This window comes from Schistocerca cancellata, chromosome 2, assembly GCF_023864275.1.
Source record: "Schistocerca cancellata isolate TAMUIC-IGC-003103 chromosome 2, iqSchCanc2.1, whole genome shotgun sequence".
NCBI classification, from domain to species: Eukaryota; Metazoa; Arthropoda; class Insecta; order Orthoptera; family Acrididae; genus Schistocerca; species Schistocerca cancellata.
In genome coordinates, this window is record NC_064627.1 from 358,068,632 (window position 1) to 358,092,946 (window position 24,315).

The 24,315-nt window shown below is 37.4% G+C and overlaps 1 protein-coding gene across 9 annotated transcripts in view; it reads right to left on the bottom strand.

Moving 5' to 3' along the window:
• LOC126161747 (sodium bicarbonate cotransporter 3) overlaps positions 1-24,315 on the bottom strand; it is a 1,146,839-nt gene that overhangs the window by 83,129 nt on the left and 1,039,395 nt on the right. For all 9 annotated transcript variants that reach the window (XM_049917795.1, XM_049917789.1, XM_049917788.1 and 6 more), the window contains 4 exons: positions 21,467-21,646; positions 6,353-6,531; positions 5,868-6,078; positions 1,311-1,418 (listed from right to left, as the gene is read on the bottom strand). In XM_049917795.1, coding sequence (XP_049773752.1) covers positions 1,311-1,418; positions 5,868-6,078; positions 6,353-6,531; positions 21,467-21,646 — 678 coding nt within the window. The remainder of the gene's footprint in view (positions 1-1,310; positions 1,419-5,867; positions 6,079-6,352; positions 6,532-21,466; positions 21,647-24,315) is intronic.

A 24,315-nucleotide genomic window follows, 5' to 3' on the forward strand; every position in this document is an offset into this window, starting at 1 on the left:
TTGTTCGATGATTGATGTATTCTCCAATGATGATGGTATGATTGAGGAACTTGCTTACTAGCAAACCGAAGTTTCCTCTAAAAATTTTGGTTACATTTGGTGTGAATATAGTGGTTAACAGAGGGATCCAGTTATAAGTTTAAGTACATTCTTGATACTGAATCTTGCACAAAAAATCTAACATTCTGCTTCAGCTTACATCCCAACAGATTTATGTTTCTTATTTACTGTAACATATACACCATCTTCATTTCCCACTAGAATAGCATTATCCTTTCAATCTACACTTTAAATTTTCCGAAAAAAATTTGTCTGCTATCAATTTTGGATTTTAACTTCCCTTCTGTATCTAACATTAAGTGAGCTCCACTGCTTTTCAGGAGAACTTTGAACTCTGGCACTTGGTTGTGAATCTTTGGCAACTAATTACTAGGATTCTAACACTCCCACCTGTAAGGTGCATTGTTTTGGATCTTCCACTGATACTTTCAGGTATCCTACACTTATCATTATGTGTAATGGATGGGGGAGTTACCTAATTCAAAAATAACCTTGAGCACACTCCACCCACAGTCACCTAACTCTTGTTATAGAGATACAGAAGTACTTAGAGAATACATGAACCAATGGAAAATATGATTCTGCTTTAGAGATGGATACAAGACAGATTTAAAGTGAAATCATCTACAGACAGTCGGAACATGTTGCTGATAACCAAGATGTATGACAAGAGCTAGTGAACAATGAAATCTAGGAATGGAACCACAGATATGCTGTGAGGAAAGTATGACAGTAACAGAGAACATCTTTAGTTGGAGGTATGATCAAACACTATTTGCCTAATCTTAGGAAGGGATTGTCACTTTAAGAATGAATCTTGTAAATCAGCTCCCAAGTCAAACCTGGTGTTGTGCAAATGAAATCAGCAGTATGCTACCACCACCAAAGTTATTATGAACTTATAGTTTACTTGAAAAAAAAAAAAACTGTACTGAAGAATCAAAATCCATACTATTGTAATAATCATAATATACAATTAAAATAAATATATTAATTAATTTTGAAAATCTGATTATGGCATGCACAAAAAGCTACGAATTGTATATTGGCAACATTAGTTTGAAAATACAATGTACAGATTCCTCCATTTCAAAAATTACCATTTGATCTACTCAGAGCAGTAAGTATATGGGTAATAGATAAGACATAATAAGGTGCAAATTTACGTACAATTAGACTACAGAAAGCAGCGAAGTTAGTTTCTACATTATCTCCAGTGTATGAAGACCCAGCAGTGTACAAAAACTTACCATCAGAGGAAACAAAATTGAAGTTGTGCTGAATGATTTTATCACCCACAGCACTATAAGGCAAGCAAGCTGGATTAAAGTGAACATATGTACGCGTTTTAGTGGCACCTAGAAACAAAATTTTTTCAGGTTATTGATAAAAGTGATATAATATTATGTTTCAGTTATTATATAACTAACAATTCATTTGTGATGTGTATAATAAGATACATAAAAGTACTAAAACTTCAATCCCAAGGTCTTGCAAGTTATTGTATGACATTCATGCAGCTGTTTCAGTAGGAATGTAAAATCAGTATATTTCTACAGTACACTATAAATTAAATATATTATAATTATTGATGAAAAGAAATTATTAAAATTTTTGTAATTTTTTTATTCCATTTTCATTCATGGAAATAAGAAATGTAAGAAAGTATTGTGGTCTGAAGACCTATATTTCTAACACAAATATTTCACAATTTGTATGATTAAGTGTACAAGAACAGTGGTTTGATAGTCGGTGATGACATACGATGGGTTGGTTGATATGGGAGGAGGGGACCAAACAACAAGGTCATTGATCCCATCGGATTAGGGAATGATGGGGAAGGAAGTCGGCCATGCCCTTTGAAAAGAACCATATTAGCATTTGCCTGAAGTGATTTAGGGAAATCATGGCCAGATGCAAGTTTGAACTGTCATCCTCGAATGTGAGTCCAGTGTGCTAACCACTGTGCCACCTCGCTCAATGATGTATGACAGAGTAATGTCCACATAAGCTGTGATGTGGAATAATCAGATAATACATGAGTGGTGGAAAGGCAAGAATTTACATTATATTTGAAGAACAACTTCAGGAAAAGATCATGCTAAACTATATTAGCAAAAGGTGCTCAAAATGAATCATAACAAGAGTGATGTGCTGGGAAAAACCATCAAGTAATTATTTAAAAATGTTTATTCACTGGCACACTCACAAAACAGTTCTAAAAAAAATTAATAAATAAAAAAATGTTTCAGCTGACATCAATAATTTTCAGATTGTTATGAGATGTGATATACTTCAATGTTAGATGCCAGTAAACATATTGGCAACTAATGTTTGTGGTAACAAATCAGGGTTTTAATAATTTTCTCTCACTATAACAAAAGCTACATATTTTTCAAAACATAGTAATCTGATGGTGCTGATTATTGCTAGGAATGCAGTAACTAGTGAGGTACATATGGAGTTTCTTAGCTATATACATAATTATTTAAATCAAATATTAGTGGAAAATGTATAAAAAAACTTTCATTGGTAACGTTTGTACTGTGAAGCTGTAGATAAAAATCTCTGTAACACGATCAAGGATATACACTGCATTGTATTTCCCATGCAGACATCCATAGCTGCTTTATTTGGGGCATCATTTGCCTCAGTTCTCCCTAATAATGAATGTGTTGAATTACATTGCAATTTAAAGTAATCTGAGATGCACCAAGTACCACTATGTTCTGTTGTGGAGGAATCTCATATGGCCTTGCTGTTTGTGGTGAAATTGTGAAGGTATCTTCCAACTTGGATTTAGAAATGGTGTGGAGTGCTGTTAGCCAAGGGGTGCCCAATACACTGTATGTCAGCAACACTATGAGGAGCTCTTGCTGAATGACAATGGCAGCCTGCCAACTCCAGCACAAAGGTCTGGAATAGGACTGATTTTAAACACACCTGAATGACATAAAAACCTTGTAAAATTCAAATAAATGGGCTCTGTCTACTCCCCGTGATTCATGGTTACAACTTTAAAATGTTCAAAGCCTTAATATTATTTAAACATTGCCAACAAATTCATATATGATCTATAGTAGGCCCTTCAACTGACTGAATTTTTAACGTTTAAAATAAAAGATTAAGTATTTCATAATAATGTAAAATCAAAATAAAACATTTATTCTAAACAGGACTTAAGACTACTACTATTTGCCCACTTCTCTAACCCATAAATAGTGAGTAGTAACTGGTTTTGGAATGTGGCAAGGCCAGTTATGGAGACAATACTGAAACCATCCACGAATATTGACTACTGTAAGGCACTTCTTGCCATGGACATTATTCCACTGATCACTGTTGTGAATGAAGGGACAGTAAAAATGAAGCCTTGAGGAACATGATTCTGTTGCTCAGGAAGGTCAAGAAGGATGTGACCATTGCATTTCATAGACAAACATACAGATGGAAGGACAGAATGAGTATGGAAAGAAATTCACAGGATTACAATTTATGGAGTTCTCTTAAGAAGTTAAGCTTTAAAGTAAAACCATATTCTTTTTTTTATATTTTGAAGAATACAGTTACTAAATGGCCTGTATAAGAAGGCTTGTTACATAGCTGCCTGCTGTAGGGTTAGCCTACATACAGTCAAATAAAATTCCCTGCATCCACAATGGAAGAGGATAAGAAACATCCGCATTTCTTAAATCCTGGGTGATCTTTGGGTCACCATACACCCTAATGTCTTACCTATGCAGCCAATCATGCAACAATGTGATAACTATTTGGGTATGAATGGTACTTATACTTCCTTGATTTTAGGAAGGGAATAATGATTTCATTTCTCCAAGAAGGTGGAAATTGCCCTATCTGCCAGATTTGATTAAAATTTGTGTGGAGGATTTCATTTGACTGGTTAAAAAGTTATCACAACATGCTGTGCTGAGTATGATCACTAGGAGATGTAGTGTCTAGAGACTCAGATAGCGTGGATTCAGCTCCCACATGAAAAAATGGCAATGGTTTCCCTTCCTATTGTTGGAAATGAAAATCCAACTGCCCCTCTCCTCAATCTCCACAGCAGTGAAGGAACAGATCAGTTCCCCCTGGGATAATGGCTTCAGCACAGAATTCTGTCATTGCTCAGGAACTGTCTGCAGAGCTTTATGTAGGTTTATTTGTATACCTATAGCTGACACTAGTGACCTGCACTGTGTTGGCTATCCTCCTGATGGCTTTCCAGACTTTTTTTATATTCATCACTCCCTCCACTGAGTCCATCTTACTGTGGAGTTGTCTTACTTTCCTTAACTATCTGTCTTGCTTTTGCCCTTACAGCCCAAAATGCTGTGAGGTTCTATGTAGTTGATCTGCTCTTGAACTCTGAGACCACCATGTGACACAGCTTGATTGCAGAGTCTTAATTGTTATTCCACCAAGTGGCGGATTACTTTCTGAACCTGCCTGAAGATTTTGTAGAGATCAGGCTTTCCTTGTGATCCACTTACCCGCTAATGTTGTATTGACATTAGAACAAAACTAGTAGGTTGGGAAGCAACCAATTTTCCCCACTGAGATGCATTTTGATGGCTTCCTGCTAGAGACTGCTTTGTCTTGGAAGTGAATCTAGATAAAAAAAGTAACTGCTTGAGTAAAGATAGATTAGAGCCCACTTTCCACTGCGGGGAACATCTGCAAAGGATGGAGAGTGTAACAATAAGTCAAAAACTGGTAATGACCCTAGAGTAGTGTTCAAATGAATCAAATGTCAAGCACTGAGGATGCACAAGTCCTTAGTCTGAATAATACACTGATTCTTCCACTCAATCAGATAGAAGAGGAACATTAGGAATAACAGAACTGGAAAACCATCTGAGAAATCAAACAAAACTGAAAGAATTTGAAGTCTAAAAATGAAGTAACACAAGCAGATGGAATTTGGAAACTTGAGAGGTAAAAAAGGTAGAAGAGACAAACAGAAGATAAAATATATGAGAAAGGCAGATTATAGGAAGGGAGAGAAATATGAGCAAATATGAAAGAAAAGAAAAAAAATAAATAATGGAGTTCATGAACAAAAATAAAGACTAAAAACTGTGTGGACCATTTGTCAGTTATTTCTAGCCAATCATGCCAAGAAGTGTAAATTTTTTGTGAAAGAATAATCACATATTGGGGCATTTCACCACTCTGAATTAGAATGATAGTGTCATAGCATGCAGCTGAAATAGTCAGAAAACAAGTAGATGGAGAAGAATTAGAGCCCAGTTTTCTCCATTAAAAGTTATACATATGCTTATTCAGACTGACAGTGAAGCATTATTGGCAGACAGGTCTAACAACAGCCAATGAGTCTGATAGTGAAATGCTACTGACACATTATTGTGACACAAATTAGAAGATCACATTAAAACTTGGCAATTATCACATTATTTCCATGAAGCTAAGGTATTGTGGAACTGGGTTTGGGTGTATACCTCATTTTTGTTTTGTTTGGTTTGTACTTTTGTGTTGCACCTAAAAAGTTGTGAAAGGTAAACCATTTGTTATGAAATGTATTTTTTGAGAAATGGTGTTGGTATGGCAAAGAGAAAGAATACATGCGAGATGCTGGGGAAAGTGAACTGAAAGGAGACAATATTATGCAACAAATGGTTTAATTACATATACCTATAATAGTTACATATAATTAAATAAATACTACCAGTAGGTAACTACAAATGTAAAATTTATTGTCCCAGCATAATAACACTACATTCTATGTATCATATCTTTTATCAATGCAATGAAACAATGCAACACAAATACCATAGATAACTTACCTGGCGAAGAAACATATAATCTGGTTGATATTTAACAGGCATGAACATTATAAGGATCCTGTCAAAGAACTGCAGACCTTTCAGTGATGCAACTCCCATGTACAGAAACACACCAAAAAGCACTGGCATTGGAATACGCTGAAGAACAGGAGTAAGGACAACAGACAAACCTATCATCAGGAATATTAGTATGTGTGTGACACGCTGCTCCCTGAAAAATAAATAAATTAAAATTGCTTTAATGAGATTCACAAATCTTTCAGATTTAACAGTCTGCTTTGGTTTAATGAAAATCTGAATAATTGGGGCGATTATATTTTTTGTGGAGCAATTAACTACAATTAATGATTTATACATTTCAATTACAATTTAATGTATATGCTGATCTTAAAAATCTATGGTGAATAATGGAATTTTGGTCCAGTTCTTCTATAAAGTACTTGGTATTTAAAAGGATAAAATAATAAAAAATTTGTTTAACCAACCTGACACCCAAAAACTGTGGTTTCTCTCCAGGAGCAGCACATTCTGATTCCAGTTTCAGAGAGTTAACATGATTTATGGAAAGCACAGTTGCTGCCACAAACCAGGGAAGGCCCATAAGAGAATTTATTGCTATCAAGATAGCCAATACAAAAAGGTCTAGATGGTAGCCACAGCCTTTCTGTGAAGAGACATATTTTTATGGAAATTAGTTTAAAGAAATCTGTTGAACAACAAATTACAGCAGTGAAGTGAAAGTAACATTATTCTTTTGCTGACAGACTAATCAAACAACTCATAATAGAGTTAAGTGCTATTCCATTTCAGTGTCATATATGGCATTAGCATGATGCATAATATGCAGCATTATTGCATCACTGAGCGACACTCAGTTGAGTGTGATAAAACATCTGTTCGTTTACATTTTCATCACATGCAGATACTAAATTATACTGAACACATCAGTAAAAATGACACACACACACACACACACACACACACACACACACACACACAGAGAGAGAGTCAAGATTCCTAATGCAATCTGAAGAACATTTCTATGTATTTAACAGTTTAAACTCATTAATCCTTAACATTTCTGGTGTGATATTGTGTTTAAGTTTGCATATAGTTTGACAGTCAATAGTCAGTTATCCTGTATTTTAATGTGTACCTACAAACAACAGCCATTAGTGACTGGATGAATGTGTACACCATGGATGCACAGACCGTGCCCTGCAGGTCGCATACAGCCCACCATTGATCTGATGGTGGCCCTGTAGTAAACTGCCAGCTACTACACCTACTGCCCATAGAAAATGAGAGTCAGGTCACTACAGCCAGTATAGAAAGTGGTGACAGTCACACGGTGTGCCTACAGCTACCTGAGATGGCTGCCAGGATCAGTCCAGTCACTGACCACAGTTCCCTGGTTTTCAGTGCATACAGCACGACAGAACACCACACATGGGCCTCAGGTCTTCAATTTTCAGCATATTTGATGCATATACCAACATCTAATGTATTCTTGTTGCTACTCTGTGACCTAATAAACCTCATCTGTTCTATGGCCATGTATTTCCTTGTGTTCCTAGTTAGAATGCAAGTGGTGACAAGGATGGGATTTTTGTGCATTTGGATCCTGTGGTTTTTCTGCATTGGGTCTTCCATGGAGGCTCTACTCCAGTCACTCCTGCAACAACAGCAGGTGAATAAAGCCATGTTGGAAGAGTTATTGGCTGCACTGCCCCAGGCTCCACTGCTGCTTGTTCACCCACTGGCATGTCCCTGAGCTCTCCCCCCACCCCCTATGATGAATCTGCTAAAGACAGGGGCACTTACAATGAGTGGCTTCACCAACATTTCACAACGGTGTTCCAGATGGTCAACAAGCAGCTCTATATGACTCTTTTCTTGTCATGGATACCCCCTGGGCAGCTGTCCCACTATGGTGCTGGTTTCATTGACATTTGTCCCTGGCATGCCAATCTGGGCCAAGGGTTTTGGATAACACCCTCCCTGGATTCCAACTGTCATCTGTACCTGGTGTGATCACTGAATCTTCATTGTTTGCACTGATGATAGACTTGTGGCACACCAGCAGAACCAACTGCATTGCAGGATGGTCACTAGCCCCTCCTTGGGCCATGGGCTCAACACCTCTTTCTTTGTCAGCCCTGACCACTCTTGGGATTGGGCAGGCCTTGTCATGACCACCTACCGCAGTTGTTGGGGTTTTGTCAGCACCAATGGTGGGTCTGCTTCCTGTGACCAGAGATGGTGCCTCCCACTAAGCTAAGCTAAGTCTCCATTGCCATGCCTCTCCTCACCAGTCTGCCATCACTGCTGCCTGTACTGACCCCCCCCCCCCCCCCTCCGGCCTCATCATCCTGACATCCGAATGGCTCCACCACTCCTATTGCTGGTCGTGTTCACCATTGCCCCTGGGTCCCCGGGCAGTGGGGGTTCCTCTCATCCTAATCACCTTTGTCCATACGCACCTGTCAGTATGGAACTTCTTGTAACTTTCTCTGTATGACTATCTTTTCAGAGATGGTTGTGTGACTTGGCTGTTCAGTAAAGAAAGTCAAATCAAACACCTTTCAGCTGTCTAAATTTCCAAACTTTTATTTTATTGGGCTACCAGTTTTGGCAATGTATTATGCCATCACGTACAAATCTACAGATAACAGTCTTTGAATGCTGGCCCCTATTCTGACTGGAACTGAGGTTGGAATCTTCCTACACATCAGTCAGGGGGCATGAAGATGGCATAAATATCACCAAAATTGGCAACCCTATAAAATAACAGTTTAAAAATTTAGACACTGAAAGGTGTTTGCTTTGACAATCTTGTACCTTTGGTTGCCACTCCCAATGCTACCATAGACACCTCTGCAGTCACAGCATCGTAGATAGTGACACCTGATCTCCTCACGAGGAAGGAGGAGTGTAGTAATCTTCTGGTTACTACACACTTATTGCCCACAGTGGATATTAGCCAAGCCATTACGCCAAGTGTAGTGTGTGCCAACATTCGAACAGTTTGGTCACAGCTCACCGAGGTAGCCACCTGGGGCAGCCCAGTCACCAACCACAGCACGTCCCGAGCAACACCAGATGGAGACAGCATCTTTACAAGGCCATACTTGGATATCTGGGCCCTCAGCTGCCAATGTATTCAATACATGTAACTATATCAAGTGTGCTGTTCTTGTCACTCCATGACTTAATAAACTATATCTGTTTTAGGGCTGTATATTTCCTTGGTAGAACAGGCCTGCCACTACCGTTTCTTTTTCTTTTCTTTTTTTTTCGCTCACATTTCAAATATTCCCTCTCAACATGTGGAGAGTGGGCCCTTGTAGAACTTAGTTCTTTTGAGCCCAGTCTAGCTGGCATTGGGGCAGGGGCATGCTGAATCAGAATAACAACTTGTCTCACAGCATGGTAATTTTGAACTTGCAATCCTTACAAAATCACGGTAAGGGGTTTGCGGCCCACAGTACTAGCAAGTCTATACATTCCCAATGTACACTGACTTTAGAAGCCTGATTTATAATGTTCAGAGTTTCAACAGTGTCTTTAGACCTCTGTTGGATTACATGGAAAAGATAATTAACAAGAAAAGACACCTGTGACATTAAAAGTTGATATTTGAAAAAATCTAAATCCTACTATAGAACAGTGGACCAAATCTTTTCGTTGTGTGAGCCACAGTCATATAGAATTTCTTGAAGGAAATTTCCACCATTTGATTGTTAATTGTCCATTTATATTAAACAATTAAGATTTTGGTTATGTAGCCATTCTCAAGTGCACGTTGAAATGTTAAAATATGTCTGATCTGTCTGTGACATGTCATCATCAAAAAAACACATTTCTGGTCTTACAGACCACTTGTCATATTACAGGATACAAGTACATATTAAGGGACATAATATGGCTGGCATTGTGCATTCATGAATGCAGATCACAGGAATGTATTAGCTGTTAAATATGCCATACTTTATGTTAATAGTTTCTCATTATGCACAATGTCAGTCATATTATGTATCTTCAATATGTACTCAAGTTTGGTAATATGAAAAATGGTCAATAAGATCAGAAATATGATTTTTTGACAATTAAATGTCAGACAGATCAGACAAATTTTAACATTTCAACATGCACTTGAGAAAGGCTATAAAGCCAAAATTATGACTGTTTAAAATAAATGAACAATTAATAGTTAAATGGTGCAAATTTCTTTAAAAAACAAAAAAGTGGCCCAAAAATGTTATGAATGCCATTTTCAAGTGTTACATGAATGAGACTAACTCTAGACCAGAGCTATTTGAATCTGGCCACAAGAAATATCATCCATTGTTTTATAACTGCCTCACGAGTTGGTCAAACATTACTTTTGGGATAATAATGATAATATTTGGTGGTATTGCACAAGAAGTCCAAGAAGAGCAGATGAGAAGAACAAGGGCAGGGTGTACAAGTGGACAAGGGAAAAAAATTCCCGGATTTCTCGGTTAAAAATACACTTTCTCATGGGTGAAAACATACTTTTTCCCTGTTAACTGACAGTATATTTTCTCTTGGAACTGTATAACTTATCAGTCCTTCGAATGATTATGGTTTTATACACTGGCGTAGAATTTCCCGGCACTTTAGAAAATGAAACACTGGGAAAAAAACACGTTTTGGAAAAATCTTTGATGTGCAGCAACATGTACGCTGCAGATTTTCGTATTACGAAAGTATAAATTTGAATTCCACCAAACACTGCACGTTACTTTGTGAAGTATTGAAATTGAGATTGCGATACGCTTTTGTAAGCCAGTCATAGCTCATGTCACGTGATCTCGCCAGCCGATGACAGCTGGTATTCAGAGCTTAGGACACATGATGTGGTCAACCAATAGAAACATCACTGTTAAGTAGTGCGAACACAGAAACAGAAAAAGTTAAGCGTTTAAATTAATATACATAGTGTCGCTACACGAAACGCAAAGCTTTCAAATATAATATTGGTCTATAATATTAATACACTGCAAGAGAAGCTGAGTTTTCACATACAATGTCGGTCTTTTATGCGTGTATTACAATTTAAGATATATTACACAAATGTGCCAGTAAAATTTTTAATAACAACATAAATGTCTGATCTTCTGGGCTCAAACTTCATCTAAATGGCTCATCATCAACGAGTTGATTTTTAAATAGAGTCAAGCGCTCTGTGATTTAAGAAATTCATCATACATTCTCGCACCATTCAGAATATTTTCCCACGAAATAGGTTCATTTCTGCAGTTGCTAGAGAGTGCCAGATGACAGGCGTCACCGTGCTTGCGCAGCTATGAGGTCATAGGAAGCCCGTATGTTCTTACGTGTAAAGATTAAAATATCTTACATTATGTCATGAAAGAAACAAGACATCAGAGGATACTCCAAGAGCTTCGGAATTTTGTGACCCATAATAAAATCTGCACATTTAAAGTGCAAATCATATGTGCAGGTTCCCAGTGAAGTAGGCCATGACCTGATATTAAGCTTTTCAATGTGGTTTTCGGGATGTAAATTTTCTTGGAGTACCATTACTGTGTTATCTCATGTTTGGTTTTTTATTATGGCATAATGCCATACATGCTAGAAGTTGAAAACATGCACTTGAAATGCAGCACCAGTGTGTGGAATTAAACACTTCGTTTGAAATATTCTGTCTGCCTCAGCGGAAAAGATCAACAAAAGAAAATTTCTTTAGCAGACTGACAAAAATAACTTCATTGTTCTGCATGGCAATTAATGCTTGACTGTCAGAAATATGGAAATAAAATAAAATCTGCAACTAATAACACATTTTAGCCTTCCGTAATTATGTGAATGTATTTTAATTCACTTGATAGCTCCTGGCCACATAAATCTGTTTTTTTTTTTTTTTTTTTTTTTTTTAAAAAAAAAGCAGTAAATGAAGAGGTAACAGCAAAATCACTAAATGTAAACACGGGTCAAGTGGTGACTATCCAATTCCCCACTATAACTCAGACCGCTCTGTGCATCAGCTCCGGATCTACAGTATTTCCGAATCGGGGCAATACCCCATCACTCCCTTGAGTGTTTGAGAAAGGACGTCAAAAATTAAAAGAAACTCGAATTTTTAAAAATATTTTCATTTTGTAGTGCACATCTTTCTGAAGAGTCTGATGCATAAAACATACGTGTTTGAGGGAATGTAAGACATGTTATTTGGTCATAAGTGTGCCAAAGTGCAGTACCGTGCCTCCTCACACAGAATTTTTCTATCGCATGTCACTGTATTTCATTCTGTGGAATTGAAGCATGTATATTTTGTAATGGATGCCTTTAAACCATATTCAGGACAGTGGAAATCAAAATGTCCTGTGGTGCCTCTCCTGCTTACAGTCGGCCGGTTCGACTTCCTGTCACTCTTTTTTTCTTTTTTCTTTTTTTTTAAAAAAAGGAAGAACTCTTCAGAAAATTTGCACTCTTTATTCCCTATCAGCTAACAACTTCTTGCTTTGTGTGGCATAAAATTAAATATAGGATACATAAACCCAGTAAAGGCATGAGACAAGCAAGAAAATACACATTTCTTCAAACCTTAGCTCCTAGAATTTTTTTCTCTCTAATCTTGCTACAGCTTTACACGGCATGCTCTCCTTTCTGCGAAAGTATCTATTACCTCATCAAATTTTGTCACACATTTTGCTACATGAAAAATTGAAATGTTATCTAATACTGAAAAAGCTGTTAACACAAATAATACCCACGACTGGTGTGGCTTCTTGATCTGATTACATCTATTTTGTCACTGTCTGCTAGATAAAACAAAATAGGCCTTTCTAATACTGCAGCAATTGTGTAACACACACCAAATAAACGCACAAATGGCCATTTTTATAACATGATGGAATATAATACACGAAGTACCAATATCGAATGCCTATTAGGCCTACTACAAGCAAAATGCTTTACGTTAGGAAATAGTTTCACACTTCATTCATACGCTCCAGTTCCTCAAGCATGAGATCCAAAAGTAGTAGTACGAAATTTTTATAAAAATTTGGAATCGTCATATTGTTTCGTAATTTGTGTGATGTCCCCGTTTCTTCTCCTTCCTCCTCCTAACAAACAGTCTTGTTATCGCTAATTCTGTAACAATACCTGCCAATGTTAAAGGTTATTCGCAGGTTAATGTCACTAATTCTGCCAGAATCACCGGTTTAGTTATCCTGCTATTATTCTCTGGTTAGACGTTGTTACATGTTCGTACAACGGGTTTTCCGCGCTTCATCCAGAATAGGACTTAAAGCGACTGCTAGCTGGGGACTGTACAACTGGCCCTTACTAGTATAGCGATATGGCCAAAAATTTTCTGTCAAAATTTCATTTTCTTGGATACACCGAGAAGGAAGTACGTAATCTTTCTTACCTGTTATACATTTATTTCCACTCCTGTAGTCTGAATATATGGATTTCGCTAGTAATTATAACAATGCTCATCATTTGCAAACCCAATCAACCACACAATAAGACAGCAGTTGGCTTGGCATTCATCCGTTCGGCCTTAACTCTGCTCAGCTTGTATAGCCTCCTTTTTCTGTAGGAAAGTTTGTTTCTACATGCGACAAGTATTCCCCTCACAGAGACATCATGTACACTATGCACACATTCACAAATCAACATACAATTCATTCATAAATCAACGTAGAATGTGTTCAAAAATGTTCAAAAACCGACAGGGATGCATTTCAAAGTCATATGAATAATCGATAGACTAACGTGCACTGGATGCTAGATGCTAGTTGCTTTGTGAAACAAGGTTTTCTCCCCTCAAGAATATGAATTTGCCCCCTCCCCTCCTAGATGTGGGCCTGCTGCGCATGCATCAATCTGGCAGTGTGGGCGCTCCAGTAAAAATTTTCCCGGTAGCATCTAGCTGCTTGCTGCGACTGCTCACAAAGCCAACAGCTACATTTCTGTAGCCAGAAGCAGGAGAAGGTACTACTAAACTGCGCATGCACATGATCCCGCTTGTAACTGCTAAAACGAATCTAATGTAAACAGTTGTGACGTCACCCTCATCGGAGGCAATTTGTTGTTACGAAACATTGCATAGTCTTCTTAAAGCCTTTGACATCTTTTGCTGTTGGCAGACGCTTGTATGAGCACTGCGTTTTGTTGCTGTATATGGCGCATTTCCTTTGCAATTTAAGTTTTATTTTCGTTTTTTTTTTCCTTGATCATGTTTTATTGCTGCAATATTATTCTGCAATAGCTGGATATAGTAATATCCTTTGTTAGAGTATCGATTCTTACCAGTCAAAATAACAAAAATTTAACTGAAAACATAAACAATGAAAAATTACCGGAATTCTAAAAAATTCCTGGTTTTTTCCTGGTTTTCTCCCGGATGAAAAAATTCCCAGGTTTCTCCCGGATCTCCCGGGTCATATATACCCTGAAGGAAGACACAAGGAAAGGAAAGGAAAGGAAGAAAGAAAGGGAGGTGTACGAGTGTTAGTGGAGACAAGCAAACTTAAGTGAGCAGACCAGCTTTAAGTATGTAGTAATGAGGAGTAGAAAGCTTGTAGGGGGAGAGGGATGAGGGAGATGGCATGGCAACAGGAGATTGGTTGCAGGACACCTGAGAATAATGCCAATTTAATTTGCTGTCAAGGTGGCCCCATACCAAGTAAATACCGTAAATGTAGGGAAGCAGATGCAGGAATTCTTGCATTGCCTCTCTCGATAAGGTCCTGTTAGTGATGGTTTGCCATTGTCATTCTCCAACCTCTTATGAAGTATCAAGTGTGTATCTGTGTCATGCAGATGAGTGTGACAAGTGCTTTTATAGTGTCATGTTGTGATTGTGTTGTTATGGATGAAAGGGAGGGAGAAACTGAAATCCAGTGCCAAAACATAGCCTATTCCCCTCGAACAGCACCAAGGGACTGCCAAGCTTAACATCCCCATACATTGCGTGGATCGCCATCCACAGCGTCATATGGCCTCACTTCACAAGACATTATGGAGATGTTTGGAATTTAATCCAGTACATTGATGCAGTCAGGAACTTAATACCACCACCTCTCCTTCCCTTGCTGTCCAAACACTTGCAGTGAAAATTTTCCACCCCAGAGCTTGAACCACCTTACTCTCGAGTTGGGCACCACCAAAAAGGTATGTGTTAGCAATCTTGGCTACAGAGACAAGTTTAATTTGATTTATAGGTAAGTAAACATAGTTGTATAAAAGGTCATACTCTCAGCAGTCTCCTCCCAGTTTGTTCTGTTCCATCCCAGACCCTGCTCTTGTGTTACTGGTGCAACATGTTATTACTGAAGTGTGAGCAAGAGAACACAATGAGTTGTAATGTGGGATAAAAATATATACTCCACAAATCAAATGGTCCATCTTCTGGAGTAAAAAGCCATAGATCAGAGAACAATAAGCTAATGGAAACTGGTGTCCCACTTCATACTGTCTTTGTGACTGGAAGGTGTTTGTTATACTTTCCACAGCATATTTTCCTCCACTTCTTGCTACTTTTAATCCAATGGTTTACGAGCTTCTGGCTCAACAGCAAGGAAACAACATGCAGGATTGTCTGAATTGTTTTCTGTGATGGATATATTCAAGAACTGATTATATAAGAAAATTGTTCTCTTTCTCACGTCTCATCTGCCACAGTGCCTTGAATATCGCCTGCATTTATATCACATGCATTTCCAGGGTGTAGACTGTGAATTCATTTAGTAGGTCAAACAAAACTATGAGTGCTGTCTTTTAAAATTGTTATCATATTATAGTGGTTATCTTTCTTGAGACTTTTTTCCTGATAGCAGGTTCAATCTGTTCTGAGAAAAGGCTGCCAGTTCTGAAAAAAATTAGTTGTGATGTTTTTCCATCACTACTATGTAAAAATAGTCAAGTTTTTTTCACTAATATATAATAAATTTTGGAAAAATGTGTGCTAAATGTTTCTCACTAGAGCTAATTAACAAGTCTTAACACTTCCATGATAATTTTCTCCAATTAGGAAAAAAACCAGTTAACAATAAGCAATTTAAAAAAAAAGAACAGCTTCTATGTGGCATCATGGAGCTTTTCCTCTCAACATCTGTGGCCTGTGTGGCATGCACAACAGCAGCCAATCTATATTACACATTGGGTGAAGCCTGTCAGCTGGGATGTTCACTCACACCACAGAAAAAAAAGAACCAAATACATGTAAAACAAAGAATTAAATGTTAAATAAAAATCCATCAAAACAAACTGTAATCAAATTAGACATTACTTCTGATTGCAGCAGCGACACAAGTACAAATACTAGTGTCAGCACTTTTGTGACACTAAAATATCTACAATAACTCTGGGGCTCTTAGGAAGCAAAGATGGTGATTTGCTTCAACTTAGGCATAAAATATTTACACTTGTCACATACAGCTAATTGAATGAATCCCAATGGGCTTCTTCCTACAAATGACTAACAAAAAGTTACTTGAAGGGTAGGTGAACAACAGTACTGTGTAATGTTGATTACAGCAAAAAGTATGCCTTATATGCTTATTGCACCATGAGGAGTTGCCACCTGATGTAAAATAGTGGTGTCGCAGCCACAACGCAAAGGTGGAAATGAGGCTAATCCTGAATACCCCTGTGGCCAGCGTCATTCCTTCATGGTCAGCCACATGAAGATCTTAAAATAGTATAACAGAGTTGACCCATATAGTGTATCATGGGCGCCGACTTATAAAAAATATTGGGGGGGGGGGGACATAATTGGGGTCTTGCCATGGGAAATTTTGTAAATTTTAGATGAAAAATAGTGAGTTTTAAAGCTTTTTAAGCATTTTAGAGTCATATGATCAACATTAGAACTCCGAAAACTAGACTCTCGATAACTCGACACTCTGGGAACCTCAACAAGGCTGACACATGTTTTGGCTTTGAAAAAAGAAACAAAACATAAACAAGCATGGTATTTTCATAAAAAGCTAATTTAATTTACAGTAATAATCATGCTTATAGACTATTACAGAGCAGTGAATATATAGCCCTGAAAAGACTGAAATTACATTTAAATAGATCCTAAACTATCACTAAAAGAATAAAACTTAAAATATTGATGTTGCACAGTAATAACACTGTGTTTAATAAGTGAAATAAACTATTATTAAAAGAATAAAACATAAAATATTGATGTCGCACAGTAATAGCACTTTGTTTAATAAGTGAAATAGCTAATTTAAGCTTATTTTGAATAAGGTTCAGGATTCATTAAATAAAAAACAATATCTCAAAGTTAATGCTTTAATACAGTTAATAAAGTTAATACAGTATGCCTAATACTTTCAGTCAAAAAGTATGTAAATAGCAGATTTTAATTGGGCCCTAAAACCTAAAAATAATTGAGTATTTGAAAATAACTAATACAATACCATAGTAATACAATACTAAAGTAGTACTAATATTTCGAAACTGAAAATTTAACATTATGTATGTATTTAATTCTCTATTTTATAAAGATATTTAATATTGCTCTAAATGCCATATTTAGGGCTAGAGTGTCTTTAGAAATGTGCAGATGTCGACCGTCTGACTGGATTACTGAATATGAAGTTGTTGACGACTCATCAGATATCCAATTCATCCACAACATCTCGGTGGGCATGAAGAACAGCCAAGTTGTTCAATCGCTTCTGTCCCATTGTTGATCGGAGATGAGCTATGACTTCGAACGTTTAAGGGCACTAAATGACCATTCCGCTGTTGCTGTTGTGACTGGAGCTGCTTGGAGAAGCTTAATGCACTTCACTACTTCACATAAGATTTCTCCAACTGTCCAATTGCAGGCTGTTGTGTAATGTACTTTCTTACATCGTGCAAGTTTTTCAAGATGAGTTGTTTTTTATTAGCAATATTGGCTAACATATTCAAGTGTAAGCACAGTCTAGGTCATTTTTGAAAAACTCAGTTGATTTTTCCAAATTTTTTTCACCTCTGTTTACTAAACACAAGCACTCTTGTTCAACTGCAATGACCTGAGTGAGTCCAGATGAAGCAAACCGCTCAGTAATGCAAGATTGCACCATTTCACAAACTTCAATGTAAACAGCTTTGTAGCATTCCTTTGGGGTTTTGAAAGTGTGTGGTGAGCTAGCTTCATTGTTTTCATACTTCTTTGATATACTTTGATCCCGAGGAAGCGAAGGATCATCAACTTGTGAAGGTTTTTCTTTTCAACACAATTCCCAAAAGTGTTAAAAACTATCACGCCTTCCATTCAATATACAAATCAAGCCCTCATATATTTTTTCCAGATCAGGAACACTTAGATGAGGGCATTGAATTTTTTCATTGACATCCTCTACTGGGTTAATTGCATGGCAATAAAGATGTAGAAAGAAATAAGTCTTGAATTGTAATATTGACTCAAGGTAGCCTGCACATTTGCAATCTGCCTCTGTTTTGTTCTCTGCAGAAAATGTTTCAAAAAACTCTAAAAGTTCTTCAAAGTTGTTCAATAATCTCAAGATACTAAAAGCTCGCATAGTCCATCGAGTCGGGCTAAGGGGTCGTAGACCAGCTTGGTTGTTGGTGCTCTCACAGCATATGCTTCTGAAAAGTCCCATCCTTTTGCTGGATCCCCTTACGGTGTTTATTAAGTCCTTGGCTAAAGCCATAATTTCCCTCGTAGACGTAAGATGGCAGAGACTGTCTACAACTGCCAAGTCTAAACAGCGAGCAGTGCAGTGCACATAATGTGCTTTCGGTTGTACATCCGAAACTAACGTTTTTAGTCCTTTCAAGTTACCTCTCATATTCATGGCACCATCATAGCACTGTCCTCTTAAGTTATCCATAGACAAATCAAGATGAGCAAAAACATCTTTTAAAATACCAAACAGAGTTTGTGATTCAGTGTTGGGGGTCTCGTGTAAGCCAATAAAGTCTTTGTTGATGATTAAGGAATCATCGACAGTACGAATACAAAATGACACTTGTTCATGAATCAAAGAATCACTTGTTTCATCAACCATAATAGAAAAATGTTCAGTCTTCTTGATTGAAGCCAATACCTTTCTGAACTCATACTTTCCTACTAGATCAACGATCTCATTTCGAATATTGTGGGACATCCACTTATACCCCAAATGCCCCAACAAATCTTTAAACTCAGGTATGTAATTCTTCTAGAGTTCCAACAATTGAAAAAAAAATTTGAGTTTACATCTTCATGCCCTCTAATTGCTAGTCCTTGTCAGCACAGAAATTGCACAGTAATAAAAATTGTCTCAAGAGCTAAATGGCCTTCCTTCATATCACTATCTAACTGTTCATTCAATTGGGAGGCCAAACTTTGGTTAGTGACTGAATTTAGATTCAGAACACCGTCTTGATGCGTAAATGTATTTTCATGTAGACAGAATTTTTCCAAACCCAACTAAAATGCTGTAGGCACACCAGAGGCAGTCTGCTGTAAGCTATTTCACCTCTACAAGCATCTATCCCACTGGCATGTTGCCCACCTTAGTAGTTAGCACTTTTCATTTATTTTTTTTTATTGAAGTTCACATTGTTCTCATGATCTGAGCAGTCAAACCAAAGTTCCACTGCCATACAGCATTGTTGTCACTAAAGCAAGGTCAGAGCTTATGGTTACACAGCACTGGAGGAACTCACCAATTTCCAGTCCAGGAAACCTGGTTTCCACACCTACATCTACATACATACTCCATAAGCCACCATATGGCACACCACTACTAGCCACTCCCTTTCCTGTTCCATTTCCAAATGGAGCACAGGAAAAACTACTGTCTATAAGACTCCATATGAGCCCTAATTTCTCCTATCTTCTCTTCGTGATCCTTACGGAAGTTGTAAGTTGGTGACAGTAGAATTCTTTTGCAATGTTTTTTTGGTTCTCTAAATTTTCTCAACAGTGTTTCAAGAAATAATGATGTCTTCCCTTCTGGGATTCTCATTTGAGTTCATGAAGCAGCTCTGTAATACTCGTATATTGATCAGATCCACTGGTAACAAATCTAGAAGCAAGCCTCTGAAATGCTTTGATACCTTCCTTTAATTTAAAGTGATAGAGATCCCAAACACTCAAGCAGTACTTGAGAATGGGTTGCACTAGTGTTCTACCCAAGGTCTCCTTTGTAGATGAACTATGCTTTCCTAGAAGTTGCCCAACAAACTGCAGTTGGCAGTCTGCTTTCCCTACTACTGATTTTGCATGTTCATTCTATCTCATATCACTCTGCAACAGTACACCTTGATATTTAATTGATATGACTATGTCAACCAGCACACCAGTAACACAGCATTTGGATGATACAAGTTTATTTGTCCTGCTTATCTGCATCAACTTACATGTTTGTACATTTAGAGCAAGCTGACATTCATCACGCTAAATAGAAACTCTATCTAAGTCATCCTGAATAGTCCTATTGCCTCTCAATAATGACACTTTGTTGGATACAACAGAATCATAAGGAAACAGTTGCAGATTGCTGCTCATTGTGTTCAGCAAATCATTTATGTATATAAAAAACAACAGCAGTTCTACTACACTTCCCTGGGCCACTCCTGATTATATTCTTGACTCTGATTAACATCTGCCATCAAGGACAAAATACTAGGTTCTATTCTTTAAGAAGTCTTAAAGCCACTCCTATATCTGGGAATCTATTCTGTACGCACTGTCTTTTGTTAACAGTCTGCATTTGCCTCTTGCCCTTCATCTGTGTTTTGCTGGATATTGATCTTGCTGAGTTTCTTACATGTGATGTTTTCTAAAGTCAGGCTGATCTGTAGACAGAAGATTTTATGACTCGAGAAAATGTATTATATTTGAACTTCATATTTGCTCAAGAATTCTGCAGCAAATCAATATTAAGTATATTGGTCAATAATTTTGTGATCCATTATTTTATCTTTCTTGTATGCAGGAATCACCTGTGCTTTCTCCCAGTTCCTTGAATCTTTGCACTGACCAAGAGATTTATGATAAATGCTAAGTAAGGAGGCCAATGCCAGGGAGTACTCTCTGTAAAACAAGCTGAGATTCCATCCAGACATGGTGACTTATCAGTGCCAGGAATGCCTGTTCCAATGTTCTCCATAAGGGAGTCTGGGCAACTGTCAAATTATGCTGTGTGAATTACTTTTAAATGCAAAACTTGAAATTTCCAGCTTTCTTTTTGCTGTCTTCTCAGTGACCTAGCACAGACTATTCTACGTTGTGACAATCTGTTACATTTTCCATATTGATAAATATTAATTTTTAAGAATACCTAATACCCATGTAAAATGTTGGTGCTGTTGCTTTGTTATTTATTGAAGAGCATTGTCATTCTTAGACCAAACAATCACTGAGCTATCTGGAGATAATCACAAGCCTAAGAGCTTGCAGTTATATTGGAAAGACAGCTGAAATACAAACTAGAAGTTACAGATATAATAAAGCTGTTACTTTTGGTACAAAATAATGCAAGTAGGTGGAGCTGCAGCCATTTGAAACAAAAATGGTAAGTGGTACAAAGATACCCTGACAGGTAAAAAGCTACCCTAATTGACTGTAATACACTAACCTTTAATTTGTTTTCTTTGCGGTTGACGATAACAGCTGTGATTTGCTGATCCATAAATATGAGAATTGTACCCAGGAGAGCTGGCAAAATTGCTGCAATTGCTGTCCATGGAGGATTATTATTAAATGGGTAAATGAGCCACCCACGGTCAGGTAATGTTGGCTTGAATTCTCTGGGCACCTAAAAAAAATATGAATATAGTTAAAAGTGGAGCCAGACAACACAAACAGGATATGTAACTGACAGATGTTGTTTGTCACTGTAAGTTCAATACAATGTTTAAGTAATGGTTGAAACAAATAAAGAAAATTCAAAATTTGAAAAATGAAGTCTGCGTAAATAATTTTTTTCCAATCCGTATCTGATAGCATAAACTTTAATATAGTTCACTCACACATCTGTCTGAATGTACATGCTGTTAAAAGCCAGTAAAGTTTGGTGGTGGGGTGGGGGTTGCAGTTGTGGTGCTACAGCAATATTTGAGAGATCTGAGCCTCTGGATCACCATAATGCTGAAGAACGGAAGGGCCTCTATTATTGAGGAAACTAGATATTACCTGTATTGAATAGTATGAGTTATTAACTTATAGATGATGTTGTAATTATATGTACATATGTGAGTTAGCATTACTGTCTATTGTGTAAAAATTTCTTTCTTTCTTTCTTTTTCTTTTCTCCTCTCTTCACACTCAGAGTTCAATTTATATCAAGTCCGACCCCGGTAGCTGAATGGTCATCATGACAGAATGTCAATCCTAAGGGCCCAGCTTCGAATCCCGGCTGGGTCGGAGATTTTCTCCACTCAGAGACTGGGTGTTGTGTTGTCTTAATCATCATCATTTCATCCCCATCGATGTGCAAGTTGTTGAAGTGGCATTAAATCGAAAGACTTGCACCCGGCGAACGGTCTACCTGACTGGAGGCCCTAGTCACATGACATTTATTTATTTAATTTATATCAACACTGTGGTCATCTCAGAAATAGTAATGGACCAGTTTTGGAAAGTTTTCTAGTTCAATTAATGACACCAATAGTAAACAAAGATGGTTTAAGGGATTTATGAAGACCATTATCAAGATTATGAGGGCAGGACTTGAACTTGTCTTCATCAGCATACAAGTCCAACATCTGAACCCCTGCATTACCTCTTACAGTCTGTAAACGCTATTACATATTGAGACTTTTTGTCAACTTTAGAAGCAAAAGAAAACATCACACAAGAAAACCAATTCCTAGAAATGGTAAGAGGAATATGGTTCTGCAGAAACAATTGAGCAATTTCACCAAAACTTAAAAAAATCTCTTTTAGGAATAATGGAAGAAAATATCGAGAAGGTTCACAGAATATCTTGGATAAGATTCTGCAAGCAAACTCATGGAAAAAATCATAGAGTAATATCAAAAAGAAAGATGACACGGATGAATTTGTCGAAAGGAGAGAATGTCAGTTCATGGGCTGATGAGTGTCCATCTTTTGCCCTGGTGTGAAGAGTTCCGGCAGAGAAAATTCTTTTGGTTGCAAATACTAACACAATTTTGGAAGTAGAGTAAAGTTGAGGGTAATGGGACATGGAGGTCAACTGAACCACTCAATGAAACATAAAAAACCAGTTAATGACAATGGTTCAGTTAATTCCAAAGCATGACTTGGTTAACCTGCTGTTGGGATTAAGTAGATCACTTGCAACTGAGTTACATTTTGATGTATTTTTTTTTTACAATTTAAATTTGGCTCTATATTATTTTTGAGACATTCATTACTCATCACTCAATACAATGACCTATTCATGAAAAAGATAAAGATTTTTCCACAATCATCTTGTAGATGTCTCTTAAAGGAGTTGGGCATTTTGATCACTGCTTCACAGTATATTTATGAAGTCTGTTGCTAATAACCCACTTCAGTTCAAAAGAAACAATGATGTGCATAATTACAATACCAAACAAAAAATTATGTTCATTAATCCACATTAAGGTTGTCTTTAACACAAAAAGGGGTGCACAATGCTGCAACAAAAATTTTTGATCACTTATACAGTGGTATAAAATGTCTGACAGACAACAAGAACAATCTGAAAACAATTGAAAAAGTTTCTCCTTGACACCCATTCCACAGTAATGTGTAACAGATGATGGATAGGAATTACTAACTGACATCTGTACATATAATTTTTAAAGCCTGTAACTGTTATACATGTAGCCAGATTTAAGTATCAATTGGTGATATGATGTGTTGATACTGCCATTGGTACTCAAATGCCATCATTCTAAGCCAACTTATTTATGGGTAATCTGGAGGAATCCTTCCTATGTAGTCAACACCTAAAATCTCGTGTCTGGTTCAGACTGACTGGTGACATGGCACCATGGCCAGGACAACCTTTGCTCTTTCCTCCTAACTTCAACATCCATTCCCAAATCCACTTCACCCAGTTCTTCTCAACTCAACAAGCCACCTTCCTAGACGTTGATCTCAACCTCTCAGATGGCTCCATAAATATGTGTGTCAATGACAAGCACACAAACACCAACAGTACCTCCACTTTGAATAGCTGTCACTTGTTCCATGTCAAAAAGTCTCTTCCTTACAGCCGTGCCATCCATAGATACTGCACCTGCAGTGGAAAGTAGGTGTTGGCAAAATATATTGATAACCTTACCAGGGCTGTTAGTGACAGACTGTATACTATCCAGTTCATCCAGAAACAAATCTCCTGTGACATCTGATCTTCTGTTAACCAGCCACTGACCAGCACTCCTATGATTGCTCAGTATCATCCTGGCCTTTAATAGCTCAACCACCTTCTTCACCAGAGCATCAACTACCTCTCTTTGTGCCCTGAGATGA